Below are 26,584 nucleotides of genomic sequence, written 5' to 3' on the forward strand. Positions count from 1 at the left end.
ATAGTAACTTACTTAGGTCACTTATAAAATTGAAATTTTTCAAGATATTCACCATATTTTTTAACGACATGGTTATTATCATTGTTTATTTATCAATGACTTACAACAGCCATACCAACTTACCTAGTAATGTTTACAATACCAGCCATAAAATATATAAAGTTTTCCAATTGAAATAATACAATTTAAAATGTATATAACGACAATAATGTGTATTATTTTTGACGTTTCTTATGTCAATCGTGTTCACTAGGTTATGTTGTTAAAAATTCATGGACGACATTATTTAGTTAATCAATGTTATCCATAAATTCTTCTTGAATTTCTTTCAGTAGGTACTTACAAGTAGGCAAGCAATTTTTAAAAGTTGTTATCATTTCATGATTAAATGAGATAATCTACTGAATATAGTTGACATAAGAAATAGAAAAAGGTAAAAATCGTGGAATCAAATTCAAGAAAATTTATTTTTTGAAATACAGGTTTGACAACAGTGAAGGCAATATGAACGTACTACACCTAAAGTTCTATTCGTATTTTGTTTCCATTTCAATATTCTGAACGACGAAAACGAACGGTGTCCTTGAAATTCACTGTCCAGTTCAATCCAAAATGTTCCTTGCGAAACACCTTGTATACAAGGTGATTCACCGGGATGGCCTATTATTAGACGTTTATGGAAAACTAACCATAATGCTGTGCTGAAAATTTGCATATAGGGGTTTGAGACAATGATCTTTCTCCCTAAAATATTTTCAGATCTCTACAACTTCCGGTTATACCGGAAACAGACTACTACCTCCTTATTTCAAATGACACACCCAGTATATTATTGCATCCTTAGATAGCATATTTTATGACAATTTTTGGCAATATGCCATACCTTGGGTAAAAACTCAACGGTTTATGAGTTAATGGGATTCTTATGGAAAAAATTTCCGCATCGCCACCATTTCTTTATTAAGAATTCCATTAACTCATGAATCGTTTAGTTTTTACCCAAGGTATGGCATATTGCCAAAAATTGTCATAAAAAAAGCTATCTAAGGATGCAATAATATACTGGGTGTGTCATTAGAAATAAGGAGGTAGTAGTCTGTTTCCGGTATAACCGGAAGTTGTAGATCTGAAAATATTTTAGGGAGAAAGATCATTGTCTCAAACCCCTATATGCAAATTTTCAGCACAGCATTATGGTTAGTTTTCCATAAACGTCTAATATAATAGGCCATCCCGGTGAATCACCTTGTATACAAGGTGTTTCGCAAGGAACATTTGGATTGAACTGGACAGTGAATTTCAAGGACACCGGGTAAAAACTAAACGGTTCATGAATTAATGGAATTCTTAATAAAAAAATGGTGGCGATGCGGAAATTTTTTCCATAAGAATCCCATTAACTCATGAACCGTTGAGTTTTCACCCAAGGTATGGATATTGGCAAAATTAAAGAAGCTATCTAATGATGCAATAATATACTGGGTGTGCCGTTTGCAATGAGGAAGTAGTACTCTGTTTCCGGTATAACCGGAAGTTGTAGAGATCTGAAAATAGTTTAGGGAGAAAGATCATTGCCTCAAACGCTGATATGCAAATTTTTAGCTCAAAATACCGTGAGCATCGTTGGTCCTTCGAGCCGGATAACAGTAAATTCAGTAGCGCACCCGACATAACCTAACCTAACCCGTAGAACACACACACACTAACCCCTCAGTTGACACTGCGAAATAGCCATTTGAGCCAAGCGACCTCCCTCAGATGACCTCCTTGGCTGTGTCGCCCATTGCACCGACCACTGTCGTTGTCTGACCCCGTGTCGGAGTAGTGTAAGTACTGGGTTTCGTGGACAGATGAACGGGATGACCAGCCCGGCCTCAGGCCATCCGAGCGTCAGCGGCGCCAGCAGCAGTGGGGCCAGGGGGCGACCCGACCCACCCCGTCGTTCTAGATCGCAAGGTACTCGCAAACTTCACAAGTGCCTGTCGACGGCTAGCTACTCGGAGGACTGTGTCAGCCACAACCCAAGCACTGCCCCGGGTACACAGCGGCAGCAGCTGATGGTTGCCCGTCAATATTGCAGTTTTGGTAGTACAGTCACCCGAAAATGAATTTTTATTTAGAGCTCCTCGAGTTTTACCCATCGCCGGGCGAGCTGCGGGCGACCAAAAATGACCGCAACTGTCAAAATACTTGAAAACTGTCAAAATATCTATCAACTGTCAAATTATATGTCATCTGTCAATATATCTGTCAACTGTCAAATTATCTGTCAACTGTCAAATTATCTGTCAACTGTCAAATTATCTGTCAACTGTCAAAATATCTGTCAACTCTCAAAATAATTGTCAACTGTTGAACTAATTGCTCTGATACGGTCGCCCCACAGTTCGCCTGTTTGGTTGTTCAATCATACACAATCTATATCTCCACTGAGATAACCGAAAACTACCGAGAATTGAACAAATCTCGGCAGTTTTCGATTTTGATTAAACAGATAATTAGTCTCTTCAATTTTTTCTCTTCATTGTTTTCTTCTGTCTTCGTTAGATAGTTTCAAACTTCATTGATATTTTTCTCCTTTCATATTATTTAGTTTTTTTTTTTAAGTCTTTCTAGTACAATCGGTGTTATGCATTCTGCTTCTGAAAATTTGGTGACATTGAATCTCTTGTTTAATACGATTAAAAAAAGTTCTACCGGTATGAGGGATAACCATAGCTAAAATAATTACACCACTCACAAATGCAATCGTAAAAATTTAATTTCTCTGTAATAAATCTCCTGGGTAATGCTAATAATGAAGGGATATCCAATAGACATAGACTAAAAAAATGGACTTTAAATGATTTGATCAAATTTTTCGCGGTAGGTACCACAACATTCATTTCAAAAAAAGAAATTGGAAATGTGCTTACACTAGCACATAATTCGGTTTGTATATTGTTGCATAATCCCTCTAGTTTCAGTGAATCTATGACACAATATGAAATAGTCATTTAAAAACAGAATGCATAATCACCTGATATGAAAACTGAAATCATTTTTCACAAACTTCTCATAAAATAAAGCTTTCCCTAATTTTTCTTCGGAAGTAGTAAAAACTGTGCATTTTCCTTATAGTGGTAGTGAATTTACTCTTACAAGCAATAGCAGTATTATATTTTTCTGAAAGCCGAGTAATGTTGGTCAGTAGTTTTTGATCACACAGTAGTTGTTCGTCACTTCACAGTAGTTTTGAGAGAGCCCTTTTTGCTTCACTATTCTTCCTTGAAGTTCACACTTGACCGGTTTTCTAATCTTTTTTATATTTTCAGGACTTCGTGTCATAAAATTCTAAATGAGAAACAAGATGTCTTGGAACAATTCACTGTACTTTGCCATTTCACAAAAATATATCTCAATGAACAATGAAAATTCCCTTCAACAAGTTTTTCATCGCTTGTACATAACAAAAAAAAATCAATTTCAAAGTTGCTTTCAAGTTGAGAGATTTAAGATGATTTTCTGAGGCTGATCAAAAAATTGAAATTTAGTTTGTCAGTTTCAGATTAAAATCTCAAATATGAAAAATCAAGAGACTTGTTTCTAGCAAAGTGCATGAATTTTTTGTCTTCTTACTTGTATAGTACCTTCAAAAAAAATCCAAAAAATTCTAGTGTATATATTTCCTTTTTTACGAATTCCTACTTTCAAATTTCTTTTCTACATTTTCTTATTCCTCATTAGAAGCATGTCATTCAGGTGACTTGTACTATCCAAACCTGTATACTTTTTGCCTTATCTAAATGTGATCACTATGTGTACTTAATCTGTGTTCTCAATGTGAGGAAAATCTGTAAATTTTCTCGATTGAAAAGTATCAGTACCTTGAACACAGATTTACTACTAAATTGGATAAAAAACTATACTTAAATGTTTCTTAATTTTTCGCTTTTTGTTGTTTTTCGATGTAACTGTGCGATCTATGCACTAAATGTCTCACACAGTACTCTTATTATCTCGTTTATATCTGTTTTATTTGTGTTTTTACTTTCATTCAAACACAGAAAACTTTTTAACTGAAAGCTGCGCATGCTGAGTTGTTGTAACATTATGCAATGAAAATCTCCAATATCTGAAATGAGTCTATTTTTTCTACCCGATTTATATAAGTCAAAGTTTGAACAAGAACCAATCGATAGTTTCAACTATTTGGAATATTATAATATTAGGTTGTGTGTTTTCTGTTGGAATTTCTTGAAATAAATGAATAGTAACCTTTGCATAATGTAGGCAACACTTAAATAAAAAGATGAATTCCAATTCTAAATCCTAATAATAATATAAACTTACCATTATATTTTAAGAATTAACTAGCATAGCTTTGATTTTTTCATGAAAGATTATGAACGACTGGTAGCCCTCCTCCTGAAGTGGTGTAAGGGTACAGAACACATCCAATATCGTAACTTGAACAAGCTAGTGGGCTTCTAACAGATGTCATCGAGACCTAGGAGAAATGTTTAAGATTTAAAATAAACATTGGCATATTTACGAAGAATCCATCTTTTTATTATCTGGCCTGGTTAAATTTATGTTTGCAACAAGAAAAGATTGTATGTGCATGGATATTTTAATAGTTAGGTTATGTAACGAATCAAAGGTGATGCCACATTCAGTAGCAAGTTACTGCTATTGCTGAAGTAGACCTGTGCATGATATATACACCCCACATCATCTTTATTAACAGAAACCTGTAGGGCATGATAATTCATTCGGTTAATTTAAGGCCGAACACTTTGATTTTTCATGACATGAAATGGAAATCATTCGAAATTTATCAATTGATTGTTAAATTATCTGACACCTAATATCGATTACTTCTCATGCCCTGCAAAAGATGTTGATTATTGTTGTTGAATTTTATATCGACATACTTTTTTTTATCTCTTATTGATCTGTTTTTATAAAATTTGATTAACTGTCGTCTATAACAGTGCTCCGATTTCTTCTAAAGATAAACGTTTTAACAAATTGAAATTCATTACTATCAACAAAATCACATTTCAGTTATCTTTTTTTGAATTGATCAAAGAAGTAACATACTCATAGTATTTGAATCACTGAAAATTCATATACAAGTACTCATGTAACTGATTCCTCTTTTTTTTTCCTCATTTTCTTTCTTAAATGATTACTTTCATTATAATCATTCCAATTATTCACAAAACTAAAAATATTCCCATTTCGAGAATTGTTTTACCTATTTTGAATACTTGTAAATGAAGGTAGAGCATATGCTTGAAAGCGCATGTGTAGTGCATTTATAAAACTAGATTTTTAATGGACTGAAAGTCAGAAACTAACGGTTTTTTTCGTTTTATGGGTCGCGTAGATAAATTGGACAACTCCTTCTCAAGATCAAGATCAAGTTCCATGAGTTCTCTAGAAAATATTACTTCAGAAGCTATTCAAGTATTGGCATTCACCGATTCTTTCACCAAAAGATCTGGTAAGATTGATTTTTAATTTTTTTTATCTAATATCAAAAGATTCAACAGAAACATTGCACATTATTTGTGTCAAAAGGACAACAACAGATGTATTAGATATAATATTCACTTCACAATAGAGAAGATCCTCCAGTATTTGATTTTATTATAGAACTATTCCTTCAGAACAATTTTTGTGTTGTTTCTCAAGTATTTTGATGATTTCAGATCCACTGTCTTTGGTACCTTCGTTATGGGTAGGTACCAGTCTGGGATCGGTCCTTGCCATCACCATTATTCCTCCCGATGCAGACAGTAGATCCTCTCAACCGGTTGTGGTATCTTTGATGGGTACAACGATATTCAGGCTTAAGGGTGGCATTATAGGTCTGTCTTTTCTGGACTGTAATGGGTCCTTGTTACCCTTTCCATATGAATCGTGGAGAGATGATAATAAGGAAAAAAGAGAAAGTGAGTTGATTCGTTCGAAACGTTCAAAATTGAGTTTAGAATCGATCACGTCCATTCCATAAGTGTCATCTATGTGAATCTGTTCAGTTTATCGATAGTTTCGCCTCTATGAAACTTTTGAGTGCTTAGTTCTGTCAGTTCAATTGATTGAAAATTACAGAATCAGATAATCTAAATTGTTAATAATGGCTAGACCGAACTAGGGTGCGCCACAACGGTGGAATTAAATTGGTGGATGCGCTTTCAAGTAATTATGAACATTTTTTTATTACAAACATAGATTTTTGTTGAGGTAACGTCTTTCAGGAACACCAGCTCGTAGTCAAAGTTCATTAAGAATGAGTTTGTCTCACTCTATTTGAGGGGCACAAAATTGAGTTAATCACGTCCAATCCATAAGTGTAATCTATGCGAAGCTTTTTATTTTATCTATAGTTTCGCCCTCTATGTTCGAGTAGAATTTTTAATGCAGATTTTATTTGATTGAAAATTTGAAGAATCCAATAATTTAAATTCCTAATTATGGCTATTCCGGACTAGAATGCGCCACAACGGTTGTATACAATTGGCGGATGCGCTCTTTCAAGAAATGATGGAAATTTTTTAATACAAACAACAATGGAAGATTATTATTCTTTAACAATAATCTTACCTTCAACGTTACCTTTAACATCTTTTTAGGAACACCAACTCGTAGTCAAGGTTCAGTAAGAATGAGTCCAACTTTAAGCGAGAGCAAGGGAGATCCAGTGGGCGATCGTCAATTCGTCATTATCACTAGCGAAAAGCAAGCTAGAGTCGTAGCATTACCTTCGCAAACTTGTATTTACAGACAACAAATCACTGATGGCGATTTTGTAGTTAAAGCGGAAACTATTACCTTTAAAGGTGAGTGGTTAAACAGATTTAGGAAAAGAAAAAAAATCCAATATTTATTCATAATTCTCTCTTTCACAGATAGTGTTTGTTTGATATGTTATATTTCAAATGGCCATCTTGCCACATATAGTTTACCGAGCTTAAGGCCATTGATGGATATTGACTTTTTGCCGTTGTCAGAACTAAGGTAAGTATTGTTTAAGGTCGTTTCTGATACCTTAACATCACTGTTACACATTCACTGTCGCTGTGCAGCACTATTTTCAGCATTCCTGATCATTCTATTTTGCATGCTCCAATTATCTTCTTCTCCTCTTTCGATATGATCTTGTATTTAATTTTTTCTTCATATTGCTAGTTTCAGTTCGTTTCAAGAAATATCTAGAAAATTTCATTCAGATTGACATTTTCACAATATGATCTTACATTTCATTTTATTCTGTAAATATGTGTAGAATCTCATTAAAAAATTTTTTCATTGTTCAGTATGCTATCTCATCAACATTCAAATTCATTTGTGATATATAATCGATATTTCAAAGTTAATTTTTTTTTGACTGAGTGTAATTCAGAGTTGAAGCAATTGCTTCAACATGTTTAATTATATGTTCATTCCTTTTTATGAAGTTCATCAACATATGGTGTGGTGCACAACTTTCAGTGTAGTTGTATTATATTTCCATTTATGCCCTAGTTTGCTTCTAATCTACCTTGCTGTACTAGTTTCCAGACACAAACTAACAAAGGCATAGTAGACCCAATGTTGTCAATTTGGGGCCAACAACTAATAGTTAACGAGGATACTGACCAGTAAGTTCATTCCGGGTACTACATAAAATTCAGTAAACGTTTTTTTCATCGTCAAAAGAATGGAAATCATAAGTGTTTTTTTTTAAATAAAACTTTAAGAGGTTTCTACATTATAAACGATTCATTACTTCCATTGGCATCAAAAGTTTCTCTGTGAACTACCAATATCACAAAGATAATTTCATTTTTCATCTATTATTTTTTTTTTATTTATCTATTCTTCAACCCTTATATTTCTACAAGCATATGTTGAATATTAAATTCTGATAATGTAGAAACCACTGTCATGTCATGTTTATGTCAATTTATGAAATAATTTTCTTCTCTTATTCAATGTTGAAAAAATATTCTTCATTATTAACATTTTGAATGCAAGTTTGTGTTCATTATAAAATATGAGGAATATCAGTGATATCGATTACATAATAATATTGTTAAGACAGTGAATAAATCAAGATTGTTGCAAATTTTTTGAGGGAAAAATTACAGAGTTGAAACAATTTTCACAAAATTTGTAATTGCAGTTTCATATTTTGTTCTACTATGCCAAATTCAGCATTAACATAGAAATTTTAACAATTTGGCTGATGAACTAATTATTAAAATGCTATCAAAAAATATTTATTGGATTCATAAATAAAGTTAAAATATTCTTCCAGGTAAACTTTAAATTTTGAAAATTTGTTACTTATCCTTCCCAGAATGACCACTTACAAGCACAAAACTGGACTCACTTTTTAATAATCGGCTATTTGGCACAATTGTTCAGGCACTGCATTTTGGGGTTCTCAGCATGGTGTTTGAAATTTTTCTCAATTCGTTTTGAATTCGAATAAATTATGCATGTTAAGAATAATTTATAGCATTGTACTATACTACATTTCCCGAAAATAACCACTAAAATATCATTCCATCGTTAACCATGAACTTACACAGACGTTTAAAAGAACAAGAAATAAGTCATTCTTGATTGATTCTGTTAATTAGGTAGGTAGTTTAGAATTTTGGAGGCAGTAAGTACTATGGCTCAGAGTGAAATTGATTTTTGTCACAATTCCAATTTTCCACCAACATTCCAACATTTACTGTACTTATAAAAAATAAGTTTGAACAGACACATCTATTTCAAATCATTTATAGCTAACTAATTTTATCTAAACTATTTTTAGGATCGCTAGGACTTTTTGCTTCAGTAATAGAGGGCACGGTTTATACTTAGCAACTCCATCGGAACTTCAAAAATTCACTATTTGTACCGAATTTTGGTTAGTATCCAATTTTGTTAGATTTAAATTTTGCTTAAATGTTAATATTTTGCAGCTCAACTTTCAATGATATGATTGGTGAACTATTTCTGCCAATGGATATGCCTGAACCACCCAAGGAGGGATTTTTCAAAGGTCTTTTCGGAGGAGGAGTGAGACAGTTGGACAGGGAGGAGCTATGTGAGTTTTTTCAATATTTTCATCTCAAATCTGAGAACAAATAACTAAGTAAAAATGACCACTAAAAAATTGAAATCAACATGGCTTTGATAGGTAGCTGGTGATTGAGATGCATAAAATTAGGACCTTATTATATATAAAATATAGTATAAAAGTTGAAATGTTTCAGTTGGAGAATCCAGTGGAAAGGCTAACAAATCTGTGGCAAAACATATACCTGGCAGTAACCTACAAGACATGGGTGGCAGGGTTACCTGCGCAACCGGCGAGGTCAACAGGGCCCATAAGCTAATGTTAGAGAGGGGTGAGCGGTTGAACCGCCTTGAAGAGAGCGCAGAGAGAATGCGCAACGAAGCAGAGAACTTCTCCTCTTCTGCACACGAGGTGATGCTCAAATACAGGGATAAGAAATGGTACCAATTGTGAACGGTTCTCACCTGTATATTTCCCCAGTCTAGTCTGAATGTACACTTAGTAGTCAATGAATACCGCCTGACGACTAGTTTTCGCCAGAATTTGCAGAAGGAAGGGTGCGGTGCGATATATACATATATCAAACTATTCCTCCAAACTAGAAACAATTTTATGGGATCTAATTTTTAATCTCTCATTCGCCAAACAATCACGAAATGCTATAATCTGATCTGATTGCTTGGAAACAACAGTTCAACGTGATTGGATTCCTTCCACCAAAAGAACCTAACCTAACTTAACCTCATTTTATGTCGGCGGCCATTTTGTAACAATGCTCATACATGACTGGTTCTAGCAGTGGTTGTGAAATGACTTTTTGGTGAGTTTCTATGTTTTATTATTCCAGTTTTGATGACACGTTGACAGTGTTTGATTTCCAAAGAGACTACATTGTTGGAATATTTGATTTGCCTGCACATCTTCATATTTTTACTCCACTATTCGGTTTTATAAAGGGATTAGACCTCCTTAATATGTAATAGGCAAGAAATATATAGAAAAAAATTGCTTTCTGACGGCTATATCCTACTCTTTCTCACTTCTTATTTTCTTCAGAAAAAATGTTACTATATCCTTTGTTTAATCTTCACTTGAATTCCTCATAAGACTTATTAATAATTAAAAAAAAATCTTCCCATCCACTAGATAAGATCTTCAATCACTTTTTCAAATTGAAGACTTGTATAACGAAATACATTGAAACGGAGATTAATTTAATCAGCTAGTGTCAATTGTTTTTTGGCGAAAACTAGTGGATTGGGCATTATTGTAAAATTGATCTTAACATGAAATGTGATACTCTAATCGGTATTGAGAAAGAGATGAAATTTCTATTTTAGACTTTTGTCGTCACTGTTTAACAGAGCACAGTTTTCTGCACTTGAACCTGATGAAGTACCACACGTACTTTGTTGTTCCCCTCCTGTATTCGACTGCAGTCTCTCTGATATATTCTAAAAGATGAGTATCTGAAAAAACTTGTTATGATCTGAGGATATTGTTAATTCGAAGTGGATTAAGATGCAGAAATATTCAAATATTCTATATAAAGCCTTCCCAGCAAAGATCAAACAATTACTTGAGCATGCTCTTATCATTGCTGCATAGATATGAGAATTATACATTTCGAATTCCTGTAAATTAGAATATAGACATCAACAAATGACTTTAAACTGTTAACCTCTCAATTGAGCTACACAATTGATTTTGTACTTTTCTAGATTCATCTTTAGTTTTCAATGGATACTTTTGATTTATATTTTTCTAGTATTAACGATATATGTAAATAAGACCCATAATTGTGAACGGGTCATATAGTTGATGTAAATATATAATATATTTCTTTTTGTAAAGAAAAATATTGGAAGACAATAAGCTCTATAATTTTACTCTAATTTATATCGGTTTCAACTGAATTCTGCTGCGAAAATATTTTTCGCTTATCAAGGCTGGCCTTGAATGGAAATCAATAGCTTGCACTTTGAATTCTGATAAGATGCAAGTAGAAAAATTGATTACAGAATATTTTTCTCTTTAGGGCTTCTTCAATATTTCTGCATGTTTCATGCGTGACATTTTTCATTTAAAGATTCAACTCTAGAATTCAGTTGTTATCCAAAAGTAATTGTGAATTAGTTAGTAAATAATTAATTTCAAGTGTCTTCCTCCTTATTTTTCCTATATACATCTTGTTAAATATCAACTCTTGAACAATATCTAATTTTATTCTGCAAGTAAGTGGAATAGAACATACTGTTGATGTGGTCCAAATTCGAGTAACGTTTTATATTGATTCAAAGTCTCCTCAAGTATGTGAGAAGTGACAGAAATGACTGCACTTTCAGAACTAAAATTGTACGATTAAAAGAATAAAGGCCTAATCACTTGGGAATAAAATTAGGTAATGAAAAGTAAAAACCAAATGAATTGTATAAAATCCGTAGGATTAGAACAATGTTAACGTAGAATATTTGATATATACTTAATAATGAAGAACAAAATGTTCTGTGCGTAATATAACAATAATTACGAATTTGTAAATTTAACGAGCTGGACTCTACATTTTTCGTTTCAGTATTTCAATCATTATGCGAAAAATGAGAACGCCTATTTTATGTGATGATAGTCTGTCTCATTTTTAATCACCTATCTTATAAGATTATCTCCAAAATAGATGTTGTTTGAGTTGATATAAATTTTATTTGAAGATTTTAACAAATGATAATCTATTTAGAGGGAACAATTATATGAGAATTTCGTCAAATTTTTAGTATCAAACTCATTGAGATTGTGTTTTATGCAGCAAAACCTGAAATTGATTATAATTGTATGAATTATAATCAAATGTTATGCTACTTAGTAATGGAGAAATTATATTATTGTTCTATAAATAGATCAGTTGTTTTTATTGAAGTGTTTTATTTTACTATCATCAGATTCCTCTTCTTCATTTATCTACCCTTCCAAGTTTAGGGATCAATCATATGTTTTTTAATGCACCTTTGCAGTTTTAGATTATAAATCCACAATGGATTTTTACAAACTGATGGTATTTTTATTTTCTCCATTAAGTGGAGTGGAGAAACTTTGGAAATATCTATGGCAGTTGTCAGCTAAATATTAGGTGAAAAACCAATGGGACTTCAATTAAAGAGTCCAGAATTTATTTAGTAACTCTGATCAATGTAGTTTTCGAAAAATTGAGCATCAAAAATCAAATTGAAAGCTTGACAGTGCATTCTCTTTATTTACCTATTGTACACCAATAAATAATTTCAAATCAAACAATGAGTTGTCCTTATTATACACACTTGAGAAATTGTTATTATGTACATTTTCAAAAATTATCAACAGTAACAATTCAGATCCATAATCCAGAAATAATGGTTGACCTAACTCACTTGTATGGGAATCCAAACGATTATGTGAAAATTGAATTACTCAGATTGCAGATCCAATTTCAATAAATTTACTTGGGAACTTGCACCAAAGCCCAGCAATTTTGGATTCTCTCTAAGAGTATCATGTAGAAGCTGAACAGATAGTGTATCATTCATTTTCCTTTTCCTCGAACTAGCATAGGAGAATGCCAATTGTTGTTCCACCCTTTCTAACGACGGTTTCTGCCTGGGAACAAAGCTATCATCATCGTCTGGAACATCTATCCGGGGTTCATCCGAGTCATCCACTATGTTGTTATAGTTTCTGAGAAAGGGATCTGGTATAGGTTGGTTAAAACCATATTGGAACATTCCATCTCGGACTTTGAAACCCTTTTTTCTGGAGATTAATGCAGTCAGAATATTTCTGACAAACGTCTGGAAATTTTAATTAAATTCAATTAATAATAAAAAACAAAGCAATTACCTGACAACAAGTAACCATCAGATCAGTTACATTCCCTTCAGCCCCCTGTAAGCCATTTTCCCATGCTGCCAATGCTATCCGTACAGAAAAGAATGCTTGGTCTGGCATAAACAATTCATTAGCAGCATACCTGACAGAAAAGTCATTAGGCATTATTTTGGAAATATCCTGAGGCTGCACACATTCTGCAAACTCCATAGGTTGAAAATGACCTCTCTTTGACTTTGAAGTCTTTCCTCTCTCTGTCTCCCCTTTACTACTCTTATTCTTTGGAGGTTCAGAATCAATAGTTTTAGTTATTTTAGAGGTGTCTGAGCTTGTTTTTTCCAGAAGTGCCCTAAGGAATCTGTTATGTGCCACAATCTGTTCTTCATTTAGCAATAATTTTCGGGCCTGTCTATCGAATTCTTCCTTGTTTACAGGCGAATTGAGGAGGAACCATTGTCTCAAGATCGCAAAATATTCCTTGAGAAGATCTTCTCCTACTACTGACTCTAATTGGACCCTGGCTTCATTCAGTAAATCTGATAATTGAGAAGGAATAACATTATAATTTATATATTAATATATTATAATGAATACATTAATTTTTCGAATTGCCCAACATTAAGACTTCTTCAAAATAATACATTCTTCAACAGATCAGGTTGATCAGGATATATTTTAAATTGAGTCTTACCCATTTTAGTTAATATTTTGCAATATCAATAATCCTTTGAAAATTTCAAATTTTTCAAGGTTAGAAAAACACTGAAAGAACACAGATTCGTTCCCCGATTGCAAAATGTCAATATATGTTATGGATCATAGACATATAATAATATTAATAATTTTATTCTATGTCTATGCGATAGATATGCCCATAGACTAACTAATCTTAAAGAGCATAGATAAACTTTGGTTTGTCTATGTTTGAGTTTATCTACGGATATGCCTGGCCTGCGGCCTCTTTGTTAATTACTGTTTTCAAGTGTCGAACATTTTCTCGGGCCATTTCAAAGGTTATTTAAGGAAAAAATAAACCAAAAGATTTCGCAATAATGCTCTCTTTTTATTATAAGAGGAGTAATATAAATCAGTTAAACACATCATTGAAAAATTTTGTTTCTTTTTCAGTTCACTTTGAACAATCACAAAACATACAAAATCAAATCAGACATCAAATCAAATGGCATTTAGTCTTGAATTATTTATAAAAAGTCATAAAATTATCCTGTATCAAATTCATATTACAAAAGATATAAATATATTCAGAAAATATTTTTGAAATAGAAAAGAATTAAGTCTGTAATATTTTTAGAAATTGACTTCAATATGGATAGTTACTTGATTGATTCAAGATTCTCATCATGAATAAATAAAAAAATACAAAATTTTATTCTTCCTTCCCATGTTTGAGAGCTTCTAAACGTTCCAATAGAGGTGGATGAGAGTGATGCCAAGCAGAAAAGACCTTATCATAAATTGGGAATCCTAGGTTGTCCTTATTCAATTGTACTAAAGCTTTTTCTAAATATTCAGCTTTTCCTAATTTTGCTGCAAATTCGTCTGCTTGAAATTCGAATTTTCTAGAAAGGCAAGTCATCAAAAATGAGACTAGAGTATTGTATGGCATCATAATGTACTGGACCACCACTAGTAAACCAACTAAAACTGGTTGAGAATTGAAAAACCCAAGTGCTTTGTACACTGGTGGGTACTTGAACATGAATGCGAAGATATAAAATAACAAGAATAAGTTTACTTGAAATACTAGAATATTCTTTGTTATGTGATTGTGCTTCCAATGTCCTAATTCATGAGATAAAACAGCAAGAATTTCTGCATCTCCACAACCACTACCATCATCTTTTGCTAGTAGAGTGTCAAATAAAACTATGCGTTTTGACTTGAATAATCCATAGAAATAAGCATTGCTGTGTGTGGATCTCTTGGAACCTTCAACTACGTAAATGTTGGTAAGAGGAAATTCAAGTTTAGAGGCAAGTTTTTCTATATTAGTCCTAAGCTCTCCTTCTGGCAAGGGTACAAAAGTATCAAACAATGGGGCTATCACTGATGGATAAATAGTAAGCACGATCAATGTGATTATGCAAACTACAGCCCATAACCAAACAAAGAAATAGTCTCCACCTCTTTTCACAACCACAATAACAATCGAAACTATAATCATACTGAACACTTGAGCAATCAAGTAACTTTTCAGCTTATCCCATATGAAGAATCCAGATGTTTGCTTATTGAATCCAAATTTGTCTTCCAATACAAAAGTGTAATAAATTGTAAACGGTAAATCAATTAATGTTGAAAGACTTGTCAGGATGAAGAACCATACACAACTTACAGCCAATTCATTGTCATATGGACTTAGAATGACAGATGCATCCCAAAATCCAGATAGCAAATCTTTATATAAAACGAATGTAGTAACTATAATAGAAAACACTTCTTTGCAAATACCAAACCGATTCTTTGCCAGCGTATATAATTTTGCTTTTCGAAAAGTCTCTTCATTCATTACATCTTTGAGCTCTTTTGGTACTTCCTTGGTCTGAAGAACTTTCTTTCTCTGAAAAAAAAAAAATTGAAAACAGGATAACCTTTCTTCTGCTTAACATTTTATTTCGTACCTGTCTGATAGAAAGGTATAGTTCCCATATAAATGTAATCCAAGTAAATGAAATGAAAATATATTTCAATAATAATGGATCGATTAGTATCATTTTGAACAGGGTTTATATAAATTTGACGATTCAATAAATCTTCACTACTTCACTTCATTTTCCCCATAGACAAATATGATTTTCCAAATCCCATGGGAAAATCAATAAAAAGTCAAGAATCAGAAGTCAGAACACAGAATAATCTAATTCCCACAGAATATTAATAAGTGGCAAGGATGCCCATTGCCCATTCGAAACAACAAAACATTTTTGTTAGGTGTTAATAAAAAATTATCCAGAGAAAACATTTCCAACTTGAATAAATCCCGGTAAAAATGTTTTCCTTATGAAAAACAGTTCAACATAACAAAATAGTATGTTTATTGAATGAAATACTCTCTGATACAGGGATGATCATTTGAAAACAGAAATATTTTAATATTCATTTAGGCCAGGTGAGCACTTCTTAAAACTAACGTGGCTAATTCAAGCCTAATGAAAAAATTCAATTAAATTTGGATTATGTTTGTGGATACTTTTCACCAAAAATGTTTAGAGCACTACTAATATTCTCCGTTCCATTTCGAACTCTGATAATCCTCCAATATGTCTGTTGGCGATGGGAATATTTTCAATTTTATTCAAATTACATCCCTATTAAAGAACCCTCATTTAAATGTTGTATTCTTTCAAATAAAGAAGGGTGGTGAAAGTTATGTTGGCTATACAAAGGATCTAAAACAGGAAATTGGAAACTTACGACGTATATTTTGATGAGAGCTCTCTGTAGAGCACTTTTCATACCCAAATGCACAGCAAATCTATCGGCTTCATATTCAAAAGTTCGAGACCAAGATATCAACGTAAAAGTCATCAAAACATTGTATGGCATCGTAACATACTGTAGAGTGATCAAAATCCCAACTAGTATTGGCTTGGATTCATAAAAGCCAACCGCTTCATAGACAACTTTTCTCTCAAATGCATAGATGAAAAGGAAAAACCAAATCAGAAGTGCTGCTTGTAAAATGAAAAACTTTTTGATATCGTGATTTTTGTACCAATGTCCAAGTTGATGTATAATCAGAGCCAGAATTTCTTCATCCTCCAAACTGTCATCTATTTCGGTGAGGGGTAAAATATTAACAGAAATTACCAGATGTTTCTTGAACATGCCGTAGTAGTATACACAACTATGTTCTTCCATGGAGTGGCTCTGAAGCAACAGTTCGATCTTTTCAAGAGGAAATTCTAATTCTCTACACAAATTTTCAATTTGACGCTTCAGATCACTTTGAGGAAAATCTACCAGGCTTGGATTTTCCGGATAGTCAAGCAACTGTATCAAACTAGTGAACACTGAGAGAAGAATGCTGCAGAGTATCCACATCATGACAAAAAAATAACACCCAGCTAACTGTATTACTTTAACAACCAATGCTGCAATTACCATAGAGAAGACCTGTATTATAATGAAATCTGTGAGGAATTGTATGAATAGCTGTTTGAAGGTCATGATAGGCATTTCAAGGTTTTTTTCTAAAACGAAGTTATGGTACAATTCGAAAAGTAGGTCTATTATGGAGGTCAAGGTGTATAGGATAGCAAACCAAACACATCCTGTAAAGATTTCGCTTTTGTAGGGATCTATTGTATAAGCGAAGTTCCATATTTTCACCATATAGTCACTGTATATTATTACTGAAGAAAATATAAGGGAAACCATGCTCTTGGCAAGAATAAAATCCAAGTTTTCCAAGGTGTATTTTCGAGACACCATCAATATTGGGGGGGGCATAATAAAACGTATTTCTCTTGGAAGTTCATGGGTGTTAAGGACTTTGTTGAACTGGAAAAATAGGACTGTTTCAATAACTATTCCATTAGTAAAGCCCTACATTTTAAATATTGTTAGCTTGTTACAGAAAGTGATATCAAATTCTTATTCTGATGTTTCTGAATTAAAATTGAAAATCAGTACATACTTGCCTTCTATTCAGATAAGCTTGCCATATAAATTCCAACCAAAACCAAATTAAAATGCTTATCTTTAGTAAATCAGACCATAACCACATCATTCTGAAATTGCAACTGACATTCAGTTACATTTATTTAAGATGTCTATAAATACTGGTGTACTCATTTAATCTTGAAAAATTTTAAGATAAAATAGTCAATTTTTGAATGAAACAGCATTCTTGGATTTTAAGGAGATTGCCGGTACTTCATTTGATTTCCGCATCGTTTCCTATGGCACTGGCATCAAATTTCGCTTACAGTGACCAACCTGCTTCGTATTTCCGGACCGCTTGACACTAATCAACTAATTTTTTCATGACACAATTTTGGAGGTTATAAATGGTTGATCTCTTTTTTGTAAATAACTAATAGCTCTTAATGGCTCTGAAGGATATTTGTTTCATAATTAAAAAAATTAAGTTTTTGAGTGTAGATGTCATGGAAAATATTCATAAACAATAATCTGAAAATTAAAATGACAACTGCCAACCGGAGTGGGCGTGGTTACTGAATCTAACCAGAATAAAAGTACGGTTGCTCTGGTGACAGAAACTCACTGAAGTTTGAGGAAATAGTCACAGGTTTTTGAGGAATTTGACATATACGGACCAACAAATTACTAACCATAGTAACCAAGGTGATATAAAGACCATACCCTTTATTGGCTGAGCCTAAATATGGCGGTTTTTTGTTTACATTCTCCATAATATGGCAACGATAGCGAAAAACTTCTCTTTCGCTCTGTAGTTGGCGCTATACAATTATAACGCCACCTACAGAATGAAAGAGAAGTTTTTCGCTGTCGTTGAATAGCGCCACCTATGGAAGGAAAAGGAAGTACCGGCAATAACGAGTTCGCATCGCCTGAATTGTTTCAAGCAAAATCTTATTACTGGACACATCAGTATTTTTGGACATCTTACTCAGATGTGTTCTTACATATGTATCTATTTTGCTATGACGACAGAACAAAGTGAAGTCAATATAAAGAGATTCTCTGTACTAAAATAACATTTGCAAATAAAGAAAATACGTTTTGAGTTGACATTCTTTAATTTTCATCTTTTTGGGGAGTACCAAATTTTACCAAATGAAAAAATATTGAATCATAAATAAGGATGAAAGCTCATGCTAATATTCCAATTTTGTAAATAGATATAATTCCTATAATCCATTAATCAGAGAAAATGTTTGTACTATTTGTCAATTACGTTTTAATCTTAAGTATATTTGGTATTACTCGATTTCAACTGATCTGTGATAATATAAAATGAAATATTACCATATAAGAATATCTGTTGATTATGTTTCCAGTCAAATAAAATAAAAATAGATACCAAAAAGATTATCGAACAAAAAACAACCTATATATATATATATTAAATTCAAATCCAAACTTCATAAGATCTGATGAGTTACTCGATTCGAAATCCTGAATCATTCTTTCAAAAATGTATGCAACAACTCATTTAGTCTCAGCAACATCATGCCATATAAATAAACGTGTTGATATCATCATCATCTCTTTTCATGTATTTGTGTTCTATTAACCATTCTAATTGTTCTTTGATCATTTTCTTTGTAGGAATAAACATGTTTTTCAGAATATCCACTAATTCAGTCTGTAATGCTGCGTTAGTTATCTTCTTACGCATCTTCAAAATCTTAATTATCGCTTCTTGTGTTCTAAATATTCTCAATTGCACAATAGATTGATTGTCCTCAATCTGAGAACTCTCCGTACTTAATTGTAAACGTCCTATGAGATTCACCTGGAAAGAAACAATAACAAACTGTTGGTTATAATAAAAATCATGGATTTTACACTCCGACAAAGTACCATTTGGCAATATTATAACTACCTCTTTATAAAACTATAATAAGATATTGAAGAGTTAATTTAAATGCTCTCAAATTATAAGTGATATTTATTAAACACATTAAAACTGGATATTCTCAGTTCGCATAAATATTTCTCGAAAAATAGAAATAAAAAAAGTAAAATATAGTGATGTCACTTGGAAGTATGAATAAACAAGCACCATAGACTTAATCATTAAATATTGATTCAACTGTCTTATTTTGTGAAAATCATTCCAATATAAGTGATGAATTGATTATTATTCAATAGTATATCATTGTAAAGATTACTTTGATTCATTACATTCGAAATATAGCAATGATTGAGGTTAGAATTCAATGCTGTTTTCAATAACCCTTCCATAAGAAATATGGATCTGTTCAAACCATCATAATAATTAGCGTATTGTATTGTAGAAAATGTCAAAATTCGCAGCAAAACACTGGGTTGAAGTATAGAAATCATAAGTTTATCAATATAGGTTCATCATCACGTGATAATAGGCATGAATTATTTGATTGTTTAGAGCCCTTTCTGCATCAGCCACTAAAATAATCTACATTAGCCTTACCTTTCCTCTCTTCTGTGGTTTTCCATTTTTGATCAATGCAAAATCTTGATTCACCCAAAAAACTGTGTCCTCGTTGAACTCCTTGGCGCTGCTCACGGCGGGTGAAAACAACAAAAGTTGCCTTTTCAATTTGGGAAAAGCAACCAAAGACCAGAGGGTCCTCCTCAATTCTCCATTAGGCAGCTCTGTGGCAAGTCGAAGGTTTTCGTAAGTGATTTTATCGTTTGGCCTCTGATTCCAGGCAAAAAGAACAGCCATTTGGAAAGTGGTGACATCTAGATCGAATTTTCCGCCGTTGACTCCAAAATTTATGGTTCCGTTGCTCATGTGATGATACCTGAAACATTCAGTTCTCCACGTTGAAAGAAAGGCAATAGATTGAACCCTTTGGTAGTTGATGAAACAGTGGGAAACGCTCCTTCAAACGAAAATTAAATATTTGTTATGGAATATAAAAAAAAACATTTCAAATATACCATTCCAACTTCTAATTTTAAAATTTGTATTTGCAGTAATAATCGAAATTAAGGAGAATTCCCCATTGGTTTGTTAAATTGCTGTTAAATCTTGAGTAAATAAAATTTCAATTCTATTACTCACCATAGTAATTTTCTACCAGAATGCTTCTTTCTATAAAACTCCTCAATTTCAGGAATGTAATCCTCTAGCTCTACAGGTAAACTAACGGTAACTCTTTCTGAGAATCTCGCCCAAGCTCCAGCATTCAATATCTTGATATTGATGGCATCGTGTTTAGTGGTGGACGTTCTGAATTGGGAATTCAAGTCTTCGCTCACTTTAATATCTTGGAACATTCTTGCCAACTTATTTACATAATCTGCAGGCATACCCACTTCTCTTAGCCACTCCACCATATCCTCCTCCTTTTCACTATCGATACTGAAAACAACGATTATTTTCGTTGTCAATTCAAGATTGGGATCAAAAGTCTACACAGAAAGCACTCGAGGATTCCAAAAAAGTAAAGAGATTGTTAGAGAACGAAAGAACTTAAACAAACCTAAAAATGCAAGACTAAAAATAACTCATATATTAGATGGCATTGTGGGAAATAACAACTAAAATAATATTGCTTTTTTTTAATTTGAAATTTTTTCTCTGTTTTCTGTTGATAAAAGTTGCATTATTATATTTTAAATATTCTATTATTCAACCATTATCCATTATTACCATCCAAGGTAACACATAATAAATACTCGCAGGATAGCACCAAGATGCCAAATTTGATAAAACGCTATGACTTAGACTTATGTAGTGGACTGAACTCACCTGGCATCTACAATCAACCTCCTTGTTAAATGAGCCTTGTGATACCTCATGAAGACATCCTTGTTGTTCACGTATTTCAACAACAGCAATACATCCTTGAGCCTCGTATCGATCTCTTCAGAGGTCAGCCTCTTCGACAAAGGAGTCCTCCTCAGTAACATATCACAATAATTGGCGAGTAGTTCGGGGCACTTGCTCTCTGGGGCCACAGACTTGCCTCCTGCGGATCTGCCCGTGTTCAGGTCCAAGGAGAAGACCTTGGTATCGTTCACTACCATCTTGAAAGCCTTGTCTCGGGATGTGAGGAACCTGGGATCGTCTGAGAAAGCTTCGTGGACTAACTGGGTGAATTTTTTGTACAGATCGAGGAGGCGCTCCACGTATTTCTCGGAGTCCTGAGTAATTACGTCGGCCGCCGCCACCATTTCTGCCAATCCGGCTTGTTCGATATGAGATTCCAGCTCTCTTTGCATTGGAACAATGCCTTCTTCCACTCTACCTAGAAGACTGAAAAGAAGAAACTTTCTAGAAAAAATTAACCATATAATCGAGATTATCCCCCACAGAAGCAGATCTAGCATTCCTCAAGTAAACACCTCCTAACAAATTGTATGTGGCTATTTCACTTCAAACTTTTTAATTTCCTATTAGTTTCTCAAACTCAAACAGATTTTTTCGAGACAGTCTTTGAGGTCCGAAACTTATAACTATATAAAATGAAAATTTCCTCTTACTGATATAGTAATTGAAGTCTTTCTGTCTCTCCTGCCTTTATTAATGGCCTACATTCATTCAATAAAATAACGATAGGCTCTTGGACAAGTACTTTGACACAGCAATCCACAACTCGGTTACTGCCTGCCTCTAGATATTTTTTAGCACGAGCTTCTTCTTCCTTCAATTTTTGTTCAGCAAATCTCATATAAGCTATCACCCCATTTTGGTTGAGTTGTTCACCAACTTTCATTTTGTAAAACATGGTTGTACTATCTATATAGGCTGCTTCAAAATTTTCCCTATAGATTTTTAAATGGTCATCAGGATTTAAGCAAAGGTTAACATACGACTCCCTAACTCCTGAGAAAAAATAATTATAATCAATATTGGAGGTTCTTTTCAGTTTAGATGCTAATTTATTTCAAAATACAAAAGTTGCTCAATGAAAAGAAAAACACACCGGTAACCAATTGTGAATCAAATGCCTCTCCATTTCTTTCGGCATATATCAATTTCATAGCACTATCTTGCAGTCTATCCTTAATATCATTGAATATACTTTCATTCCAGCAATCTAACATTAGTTTCCTAACAATGCTATTTTCATTATTCTGGCCTTTTTTGAGACTAGTGCTCTGAATATTCGAGCTACCTGTTGTTTTACCCTGAAGAGAAGTTTCTAACTGTCTGAAAGGTGTTGGTAAATAATTACACTGGGTAAAAAATTTCCGCCATTCAACTATATATGCTTTTAACAGAGCCTCCTCTTGTCTTTGAGCCATCACCCTACCTTGGGCTTGTTTGATAAATTGTATAATATCTTCATGGAGAGCATCCCTCAACTTCAGTGGGCCTTTTTCATCCCACAAACAAACTAAATGTACATCATAAAATAATTCCTGCCATTCAGCAGGATTAACTCCTTCTTGCTTGAGTAGTTTCAAGACAGTTGGTCGCATATACAACCACTTATCTTCAAACTTAAGTTGTCCCTTTTCCTATAAAAAAGTCGATCAGAAATTCTAATGATAAATGAATAACTGTGTGTACCTTCAACATTTTAGGTTTTATTAAAATACTATCGCTCGAATATATTCATACTTCGAAACACCAAAATGGACGAAACAAAAGATTTAAAATAAAATTACTCAATTACTTTTATTGTATCCCTTCATATTATTTTTTAAATACTACCTAGCCTAATAATGAATATGAACAAACCGAAGACAGAAACATCTGTATTATTGCCATTGAAACTGACAGTAGTGACAGATGACATTAATTTAATTTTGTGGTGCTCTTGACTTTGATAGTGGTGTTCATAGATAAACTAGTCTGTCTATGGTGATGTTCTTTTATTCATCATCATCACCATTGAACTAATTGTCGGTTTTATTAATTCTATGATCATCACAGATCCACCAATGATAAATTTTAAATTCAATTCAAGATTGTCATCGTCATCACAATGTCTATAAATTTAAAGAGCGAGTGGTCTTAAATGATTGTGTTCGAGGTGAAAAATCAATTCTGTCTGGCTGCCACCTAAACTATAACTTTTGAATAGACTGTTCTAGAAACTTGATATTTCATCTCTGAATATCAATAGGTCTAAATAGGTCATATAAAATTTTATTTTCTCAATATTTGAAAACATATCTTTCTGACCGAATCAAAATTTAGGAGTCAGTAAAAAAAAATACGTGCACAATGTAGAAACAAAAGTTCGAGAAGATCATATCATTGATTTTCTTTATTTCGATATGTTGGAATCTATTCATGATTTCATTGAAATTATTCGGATATGGAAATAAGGGAATCAAGATATGTATATAGACATTTAATCAACAATAACTTTTATTTTAATGAAACGGTTTATTTATAGTAAACAAATTTTAAATTATTGGAAATTTGAGATAGTTCTCTTCAAAACAATCAATCCCTATATCCAAATTGCTGTCTCCTTCTTTCCTTTCTATTAGGTCTATTCAGATTTTCTGTACCATTTTGTTCGCTGTTATGCTGTGGTCGTCTTCCATTTTCTTTAGATTTATTAGAGTATTCAGCATCTTCGCGTTCTTTTTGCCTTCTTTCTCTTCTATTAGGCACTGTTCTGTGAGCAGCTAAAAATGGACAATTTCATCAATACAATAATAATAATAATTTTATTGATACTTTGGGACATAACAAAGTATGTATAGGACAAGTCAAAAAAAAAAGGAAAAATAATTCACTTTCTAATATTCCTAAATAGAATAATACACAGATAATACCTGCACCATCCATATCGGGAATAAACCGTAGACCAAAAGATCTAGCAACTAACTTGCGATCCAATTTGTTTATATCAAATATTGACTTCAACGAAGACTGTGATCCATATGATCTTATATACCCTCTAAAAGCTTCTTTTGCCATACTCTTCAATTTGAAATTCCTTCCAACTAATGTTTCAACCTGTAAATCAAAATGTTCAAGGTGATAGCTGATTTTATTTACATGAAAATGAGTTGAATTGTTTTTCTTCAAAAAAAATATAATCGTGATACTTATGTAACCCCAAAAACAGGATACTTCCAGTTTTAACATCAATGTTTGAGGTTTCAATCAAGTAGAGCATGAAATTCAAACAAATTGACCTACTTACAGTTGTCCTTATATCAGGGAGTATCCTATCTAGACGTAATTCAAAAATAGTTATATCATTCAGAGCTTTTTTCAACACATTGCCAAAACTCAATTCCTCTTCTCTTATCATCATCAGAGCATTACCACTGCTTCCTTCTCCTCTAGCCGTCCTACCAATACGATGAATATAATCCTTAATATCATTTGGCGGATCATACTGGATGATCCAATCTACTGCCGGAAAATCAAGTCCCCTTGATACTATATCTGTACCAAACAAAATACCTTTTTCTGCCCGACAAAATTGAAAGAATATTCTCGTTCTTTTATCTTGTTTGAGATCTCCCTAAAAGAAAAAAAATTAATTAAAATTTTTGATGAGTCGAGAATTTAATATCTTACATGTATACACATTACTTCCAAATCCAGAAAATTAAAGAGGGCATGGTGAAATATAACAGATGCACAAGAGCTGAAAAATACCATTATTTTCATCTTTCTTTTTTGTTTCAAGAATGTGAACAATTTGACAAGTCTATCTTCAGAAGGGCATATCATAAAACGTTGTCTAATATTCTCTGCAATACCTACAACATTAGTCGATACATAGATGGCTTCTTTCACTAGGAGATTTTTCAGTGCCTCAGTTTGTTGCGTTGTTGTGGCACTGAATAGGATCGTTTGCCTAGATTCTGAAAAATAGAGAGGATTTAGCCAAATAAAATTTTATTGTCTACAAAGAACTTTCTCGATACCGGAAAAATGTACTTACTTGGTAGTAAACTAACAATTTGATTCATTTCTTTCATAAAACCGATGTTCAGTATTTTATCCATCTCATCAACAATCAAACAAATTACATTTTCGAAATTGAAGTTTTTGGTGTTCTCCATATGATACAGCAATCTTCCTGGTGTTGCAACCAGGATATTGACACCATTAAATAACTTTTCAGCTTCTAATTTCTTATTAGCACCTCCAATAATAAGAGCCTGTGTCTGACTATGATATTTCATAAGTGCTTTCAATACTCCAAATATTTGCATCGCCAATTCTCTTGTAGGTGATAAAATAATAACTCCAGTACCTAGAAAGTATCAACATGCTCAAAATTTTCTTGCAAAATATTCAATGAATATAAATTAAAATTCAAATACTTTCTTACCATTTCTAGGCTTAAAACTGAGCTCATACATCAATTCTACAGCTCGTATGAGAAAAGCTAGTGTTTTTCCTGAACCAGTTTTAGCTTCTCCCACAAGATGTTTTCCAGTCAAAAGTATGGGCACAGTTTTCGATTGAATTTCAGTCATATGAGTAAACCCCATCTCAGCAATGGCCTTCTTTGTATGATCTGAAATATTCAGTGAATCAAATGGAATATGTTCATTATCGCTAGTTTCTTCTTCATTCAGTTTTCTTTTTTCTGGAAAAGAAATATGAAAAATTTAATTCAATTCAAGGTATCGGAATATTTGATCCAACTTACTTGGTTGAGGTGCATCATCAACCTCTGTTTTCCTTTTAACATCAATTTTATCAGGCACTTGTGCACCTTCCTTGAGTAGTTGTTCAGTTTTAGAATCTAGAAAAAAAAACGGTAAACTTAACAGGGAAATGAGTCGTATTTTCGTACAAACCTTGTTCCTTCTTTTTTTTGAGTTTGTATAAACCGATCTTATGGTCTTCTGTTTTCCTAATTTTTCTCATTAATAATCTTTGTTGGAATTCCATGATGGAAAGTTTTTATTTATTTCACCTCTGAAAAAACTACAAGTATAAAATAGCTCTACGGTTGTTAATAAACCTAAGTTGATGAATAATAAAATAATAAATATTGAAGTGTTATATTTTTCATGGTTATAATTGTTCCATAGAATATTATTTTTCAGTTCCTCTTCTTTTAGGGTTAAAGCATA

General features: G+C 32.9%; 6 protein-coding genes and 1 long non-coding RNA gene across 17 annotated transcripts in view; 1 reads left to right on the forward strand and 6 right to left on the reverse strand.

Moving 5' to 3' along the window:
- The window catches only part of LOC123675936, a 46,423-nt gene extending 37,777 nt beyond the window's left edge, over positions 1-8,646 (reverse strand). Inside the window, exons 1-2 of the long non-coding RNA XR_006746833.1 lie at positions 8,366-8,646; positions 4,333-4,489 (exon numbers count right to left, since the gene is read on the reverse strand). This is a non-coding gene — a long non-coding RNA (uncharacterized LOC123675936). The remainder of the gene's footprint in view (positions 1-4,332; positions 4,490-8,365) is intronic.
- LOC123675926 (syntaxin-binding protein 5) overlaps positions 1-11,957 on the forward strand; it is a 206,444-nt gene extending 194,487 nt beyond the window's left edge. For 3 of the 11 annotated variants that reach the window (XM_045611493.1, XM_045611496.1, XM_045611500.1), the window contains 9 exons: positions 1,759-2,085; positions 5,375-5,491; positions 5,700-5,942; positions 6,624-6,830; positions 6,900-7,008; positions 7,545-7,631; positions 8,801-8,896; positions 8,952-9,076; positions 9,246-11,957. In XM_045611493.1, the coding sequence (XP_045467449.1) occupies positions 1,759-2,085; positions 5,375-5,491; positions 5,700-5,942; positions 6,624-6,830; positions 6,900-7,008; positions 7,545-7,631; positions 8,801-8,896; positions 8,952-9,076; positions 9,246-9,502 (1,568 nt within the window). In that variant the 3' untranslated portion in view covers positions 9,503-11,957. Of the gene's footprint in view, positions 1-1,758; positions 2,086-5,365; positions 5,492-5,699; positions 5,943-6,623; positions 6,831-6,899; positions 7,009-7,544; positions 7,632-8,800; positions 8,897-8,951; positions 9,077-9,245 lie in introns of all 11 variants that reach the window. The other 8 variants (XM_045611495.1, XM_045611501.1, XM_045611503.1 and 5 more) reach the window with 8 other exon arrangements.
- A 311-nt stretch (positions 11,958-12,268) lies between these two features.
- On the reverse strand, positions 12,269-13,738 carry LOC123675933 (transcriptional adapter 1-like). The gene is made up of 3 exons (XM_045611513.1): positions 13,596-13,738; positions 12,917-13,440; positions 12,269-12,867 (listed from the first exon to the last, which is right to left on the reverse strand). The coding sequence occupies exons 1-3, from the start codon at positions 13,597-13,599 to the stop codon at positions 12,487-12,489; spliced, it is 909 nt and encodes a 302-aa protein (XP_045467469.1). The 5' UTR covers positions 13,600-13,738; the 3' UTR covers positions 12,269-12,486.
- Positions 13,739-13,946: 208 nt separating this feature from the next.
- On the reverse strand, positions 13,947-15,685 carry LOC123675929 (CAAX prenyl protease 1 homolog). Its single transcript, XM_045611507.1, has 2 exons — positions 15,547-15,685; positions 13,947-15,485 (listed from the first exon to the last, which is right to left on the reverse strand). Exons 1-2 carry the CDS (start codon positions 15,637-15,639, stop codon positions 14,292-14,294), a joined length of 1,287 nt encoding a protein of 428 aa, XP_045467463.1. The 5' UTR covers positions 15,640-15,685; the 3' UTR covers positions 13,947-14,291.
- On the reverse strand, positions 15,547-17,968 carry LOC123675928 (CAAX prenyl protease 1 homolog). Its single transcript, XM_045611506.1, has 3 exons — positions 17,867-17,968; positions 17,565-17,658; positions 15,547-17,428 (listed from the first exon to the last, which is right to left on the reverse strand). The coding sequence occupies exons 2-3, from the start codon at positions 17,655-17,657 to the stop codon at positions 16,226-16,228; spliced, it is 1,296 nt and encodes a 431-aa protein (XP_045467462.1). The 5' UTR covers position 17,658; positions 17,867-17,968; the 3' UTR covers positions 15,547-16,225.
- LOC123675927 (cullin-5) lies at positions 15,547-23,310 on the reverse strand. Its single transcript, XM_045611505.1, has 7 exons — positions 23,088-23,310; positions 22,498-23,035; positions 22,055-22,397; positions 21,321-21,827; positions 20,631-20,930; positions 20,031-20,367; positions 15,547-19,370 (listed from the first exon to the last, which is right to left on the reverse strand). The coding sequence occupies exons 1-7, from the start codon at positions 23,094-23,096 to the stop codon at positions 19,083-19,085; spliced, it is 2,322 nt and encodes a 773-aa protein (XP_045467461.1). The 5' UTR covers positions 23,097-23,310; the 3' UTR covers positions 15,547-19,082.
- Positions 23,311-23,876: 566 nt separating this feature from the next.
- Positions 23,877-26,554, reverse strand: LOC123675937 (ATP-dependent RNA helicase HAS1-like). The gene is made up of 8 exons (XM_045611514.1): positions 26,306-26,554; positions 26,155-26,250; positions 25,831-26,091; positions 25,438-25,752; positions 25,068-25,357; positions 24,685-25,011; positions 24,311-24,494; positions 23,877-24,160 (listed from the first exon to the last, which is right to left on the reverse strand). The coding sequence occupies exons 1-8, from the start codon at positions 26,397-26,399 to the stop codon at positions 23,973-23,975; spliced, it is 1,755 nt and encodes a 584-aa protein (XP_045467470.1). The 5' UTR covers positions 26,400-26,554; the 3' UTR covers positions 23,877-23,972.
- Positions 26,555-26,584: the final 30 nt, after the last annotated feature.

Source organism: Harmonia axyridis, chromosome 3 (assembly GCF_914767665.1).
Source record: "Harmonia axyridis chromosome 3, icHarAxyr1.1, whole genome shotgun sequence".
In the NCBI taxonomy this organism is placed as follows: domain Eukaryota; kingdom Metazoa; phylum Arthropoda; class Insecta; order Coleoptera; family Coccinellidae; genus Harmonia; species Harmonia axyridis.

Bases quoted from the DNA above. Each gene is read 5' to 3' on its own strand.
- LOC123675933 (XM_045611513.1), bottom strand. The intron at 12,868-12,916 runs GTAATTGCTTTG...TAAAATTTCCAG, and splicing joins TGATGGTTACTTGTTGTCAG to ACGTTTGTCAGAAATATTCT.
- LOC123675929 (XM_045611507.1), bottom strand. From the start codon at position 15,639: ATGATACTAATCGATCCATTATTATTGAAATATATTTTCATTTCATTT. The intron at 15,486-15,546 runs GTACGAAATAAA...TTTTTTTTTCAG, and splicing joins TATACCTTTCTATCAGACAG to AGAAAGAAAGTTCTTCAGAC.
- LOC123675927 (XM_045611505.1), bottom strand. The intron at 22,398-22,497 runs GTGTGTTTTTCT...ATTTTTTCTCAG, and splicing joins TGATTCACAATTGGTTACCG to GAGTTAGGGAGTCGTATGTT. The intron at 20,931-21,320 runs GTGAGTTCAGTC...CGTTGTTTTCAG, and splicing joins AGGTTGATTGTAGATGCCAG to TATCGATAGTGAAAAGGAGG.
- LOC123675937 (XM_045611514.1), bottom strand. From the start codon at position 26,399: ATGGAATTCCAACAAAGATTATTAATGAGAAAAATTAGGAAAACAGAA. The intron at 24,495-24,684 runs GTAAGTAGGTCA...TTTGATTTACAG, and splicing joins TCCCTGATATAAGGACAACT to GTTGAAACATTAGTTGGAAG. The intron at 24,161-24,310 runs GTATTATCTGTG...GTCCATTTTTAG, and splicing joins TCCCGATATGGATGGTGCAG to CTGCTCACAGAACAGTGCCT.
- LOC123675928 (XM_045611506.1), bottom strand. From the start codon at position 17,657: ATGATGTGGTTATGGTCTGATTTACTAAAGATAAGCATTTTAATTTGG. The intron at 17,429-17,564 runs GTATGTACTGAT...CTATTTTTCCAG, and splicing joins CTTATCTGAATAGAAGGCAA to TTCAACAAAGTCCTTAACAC.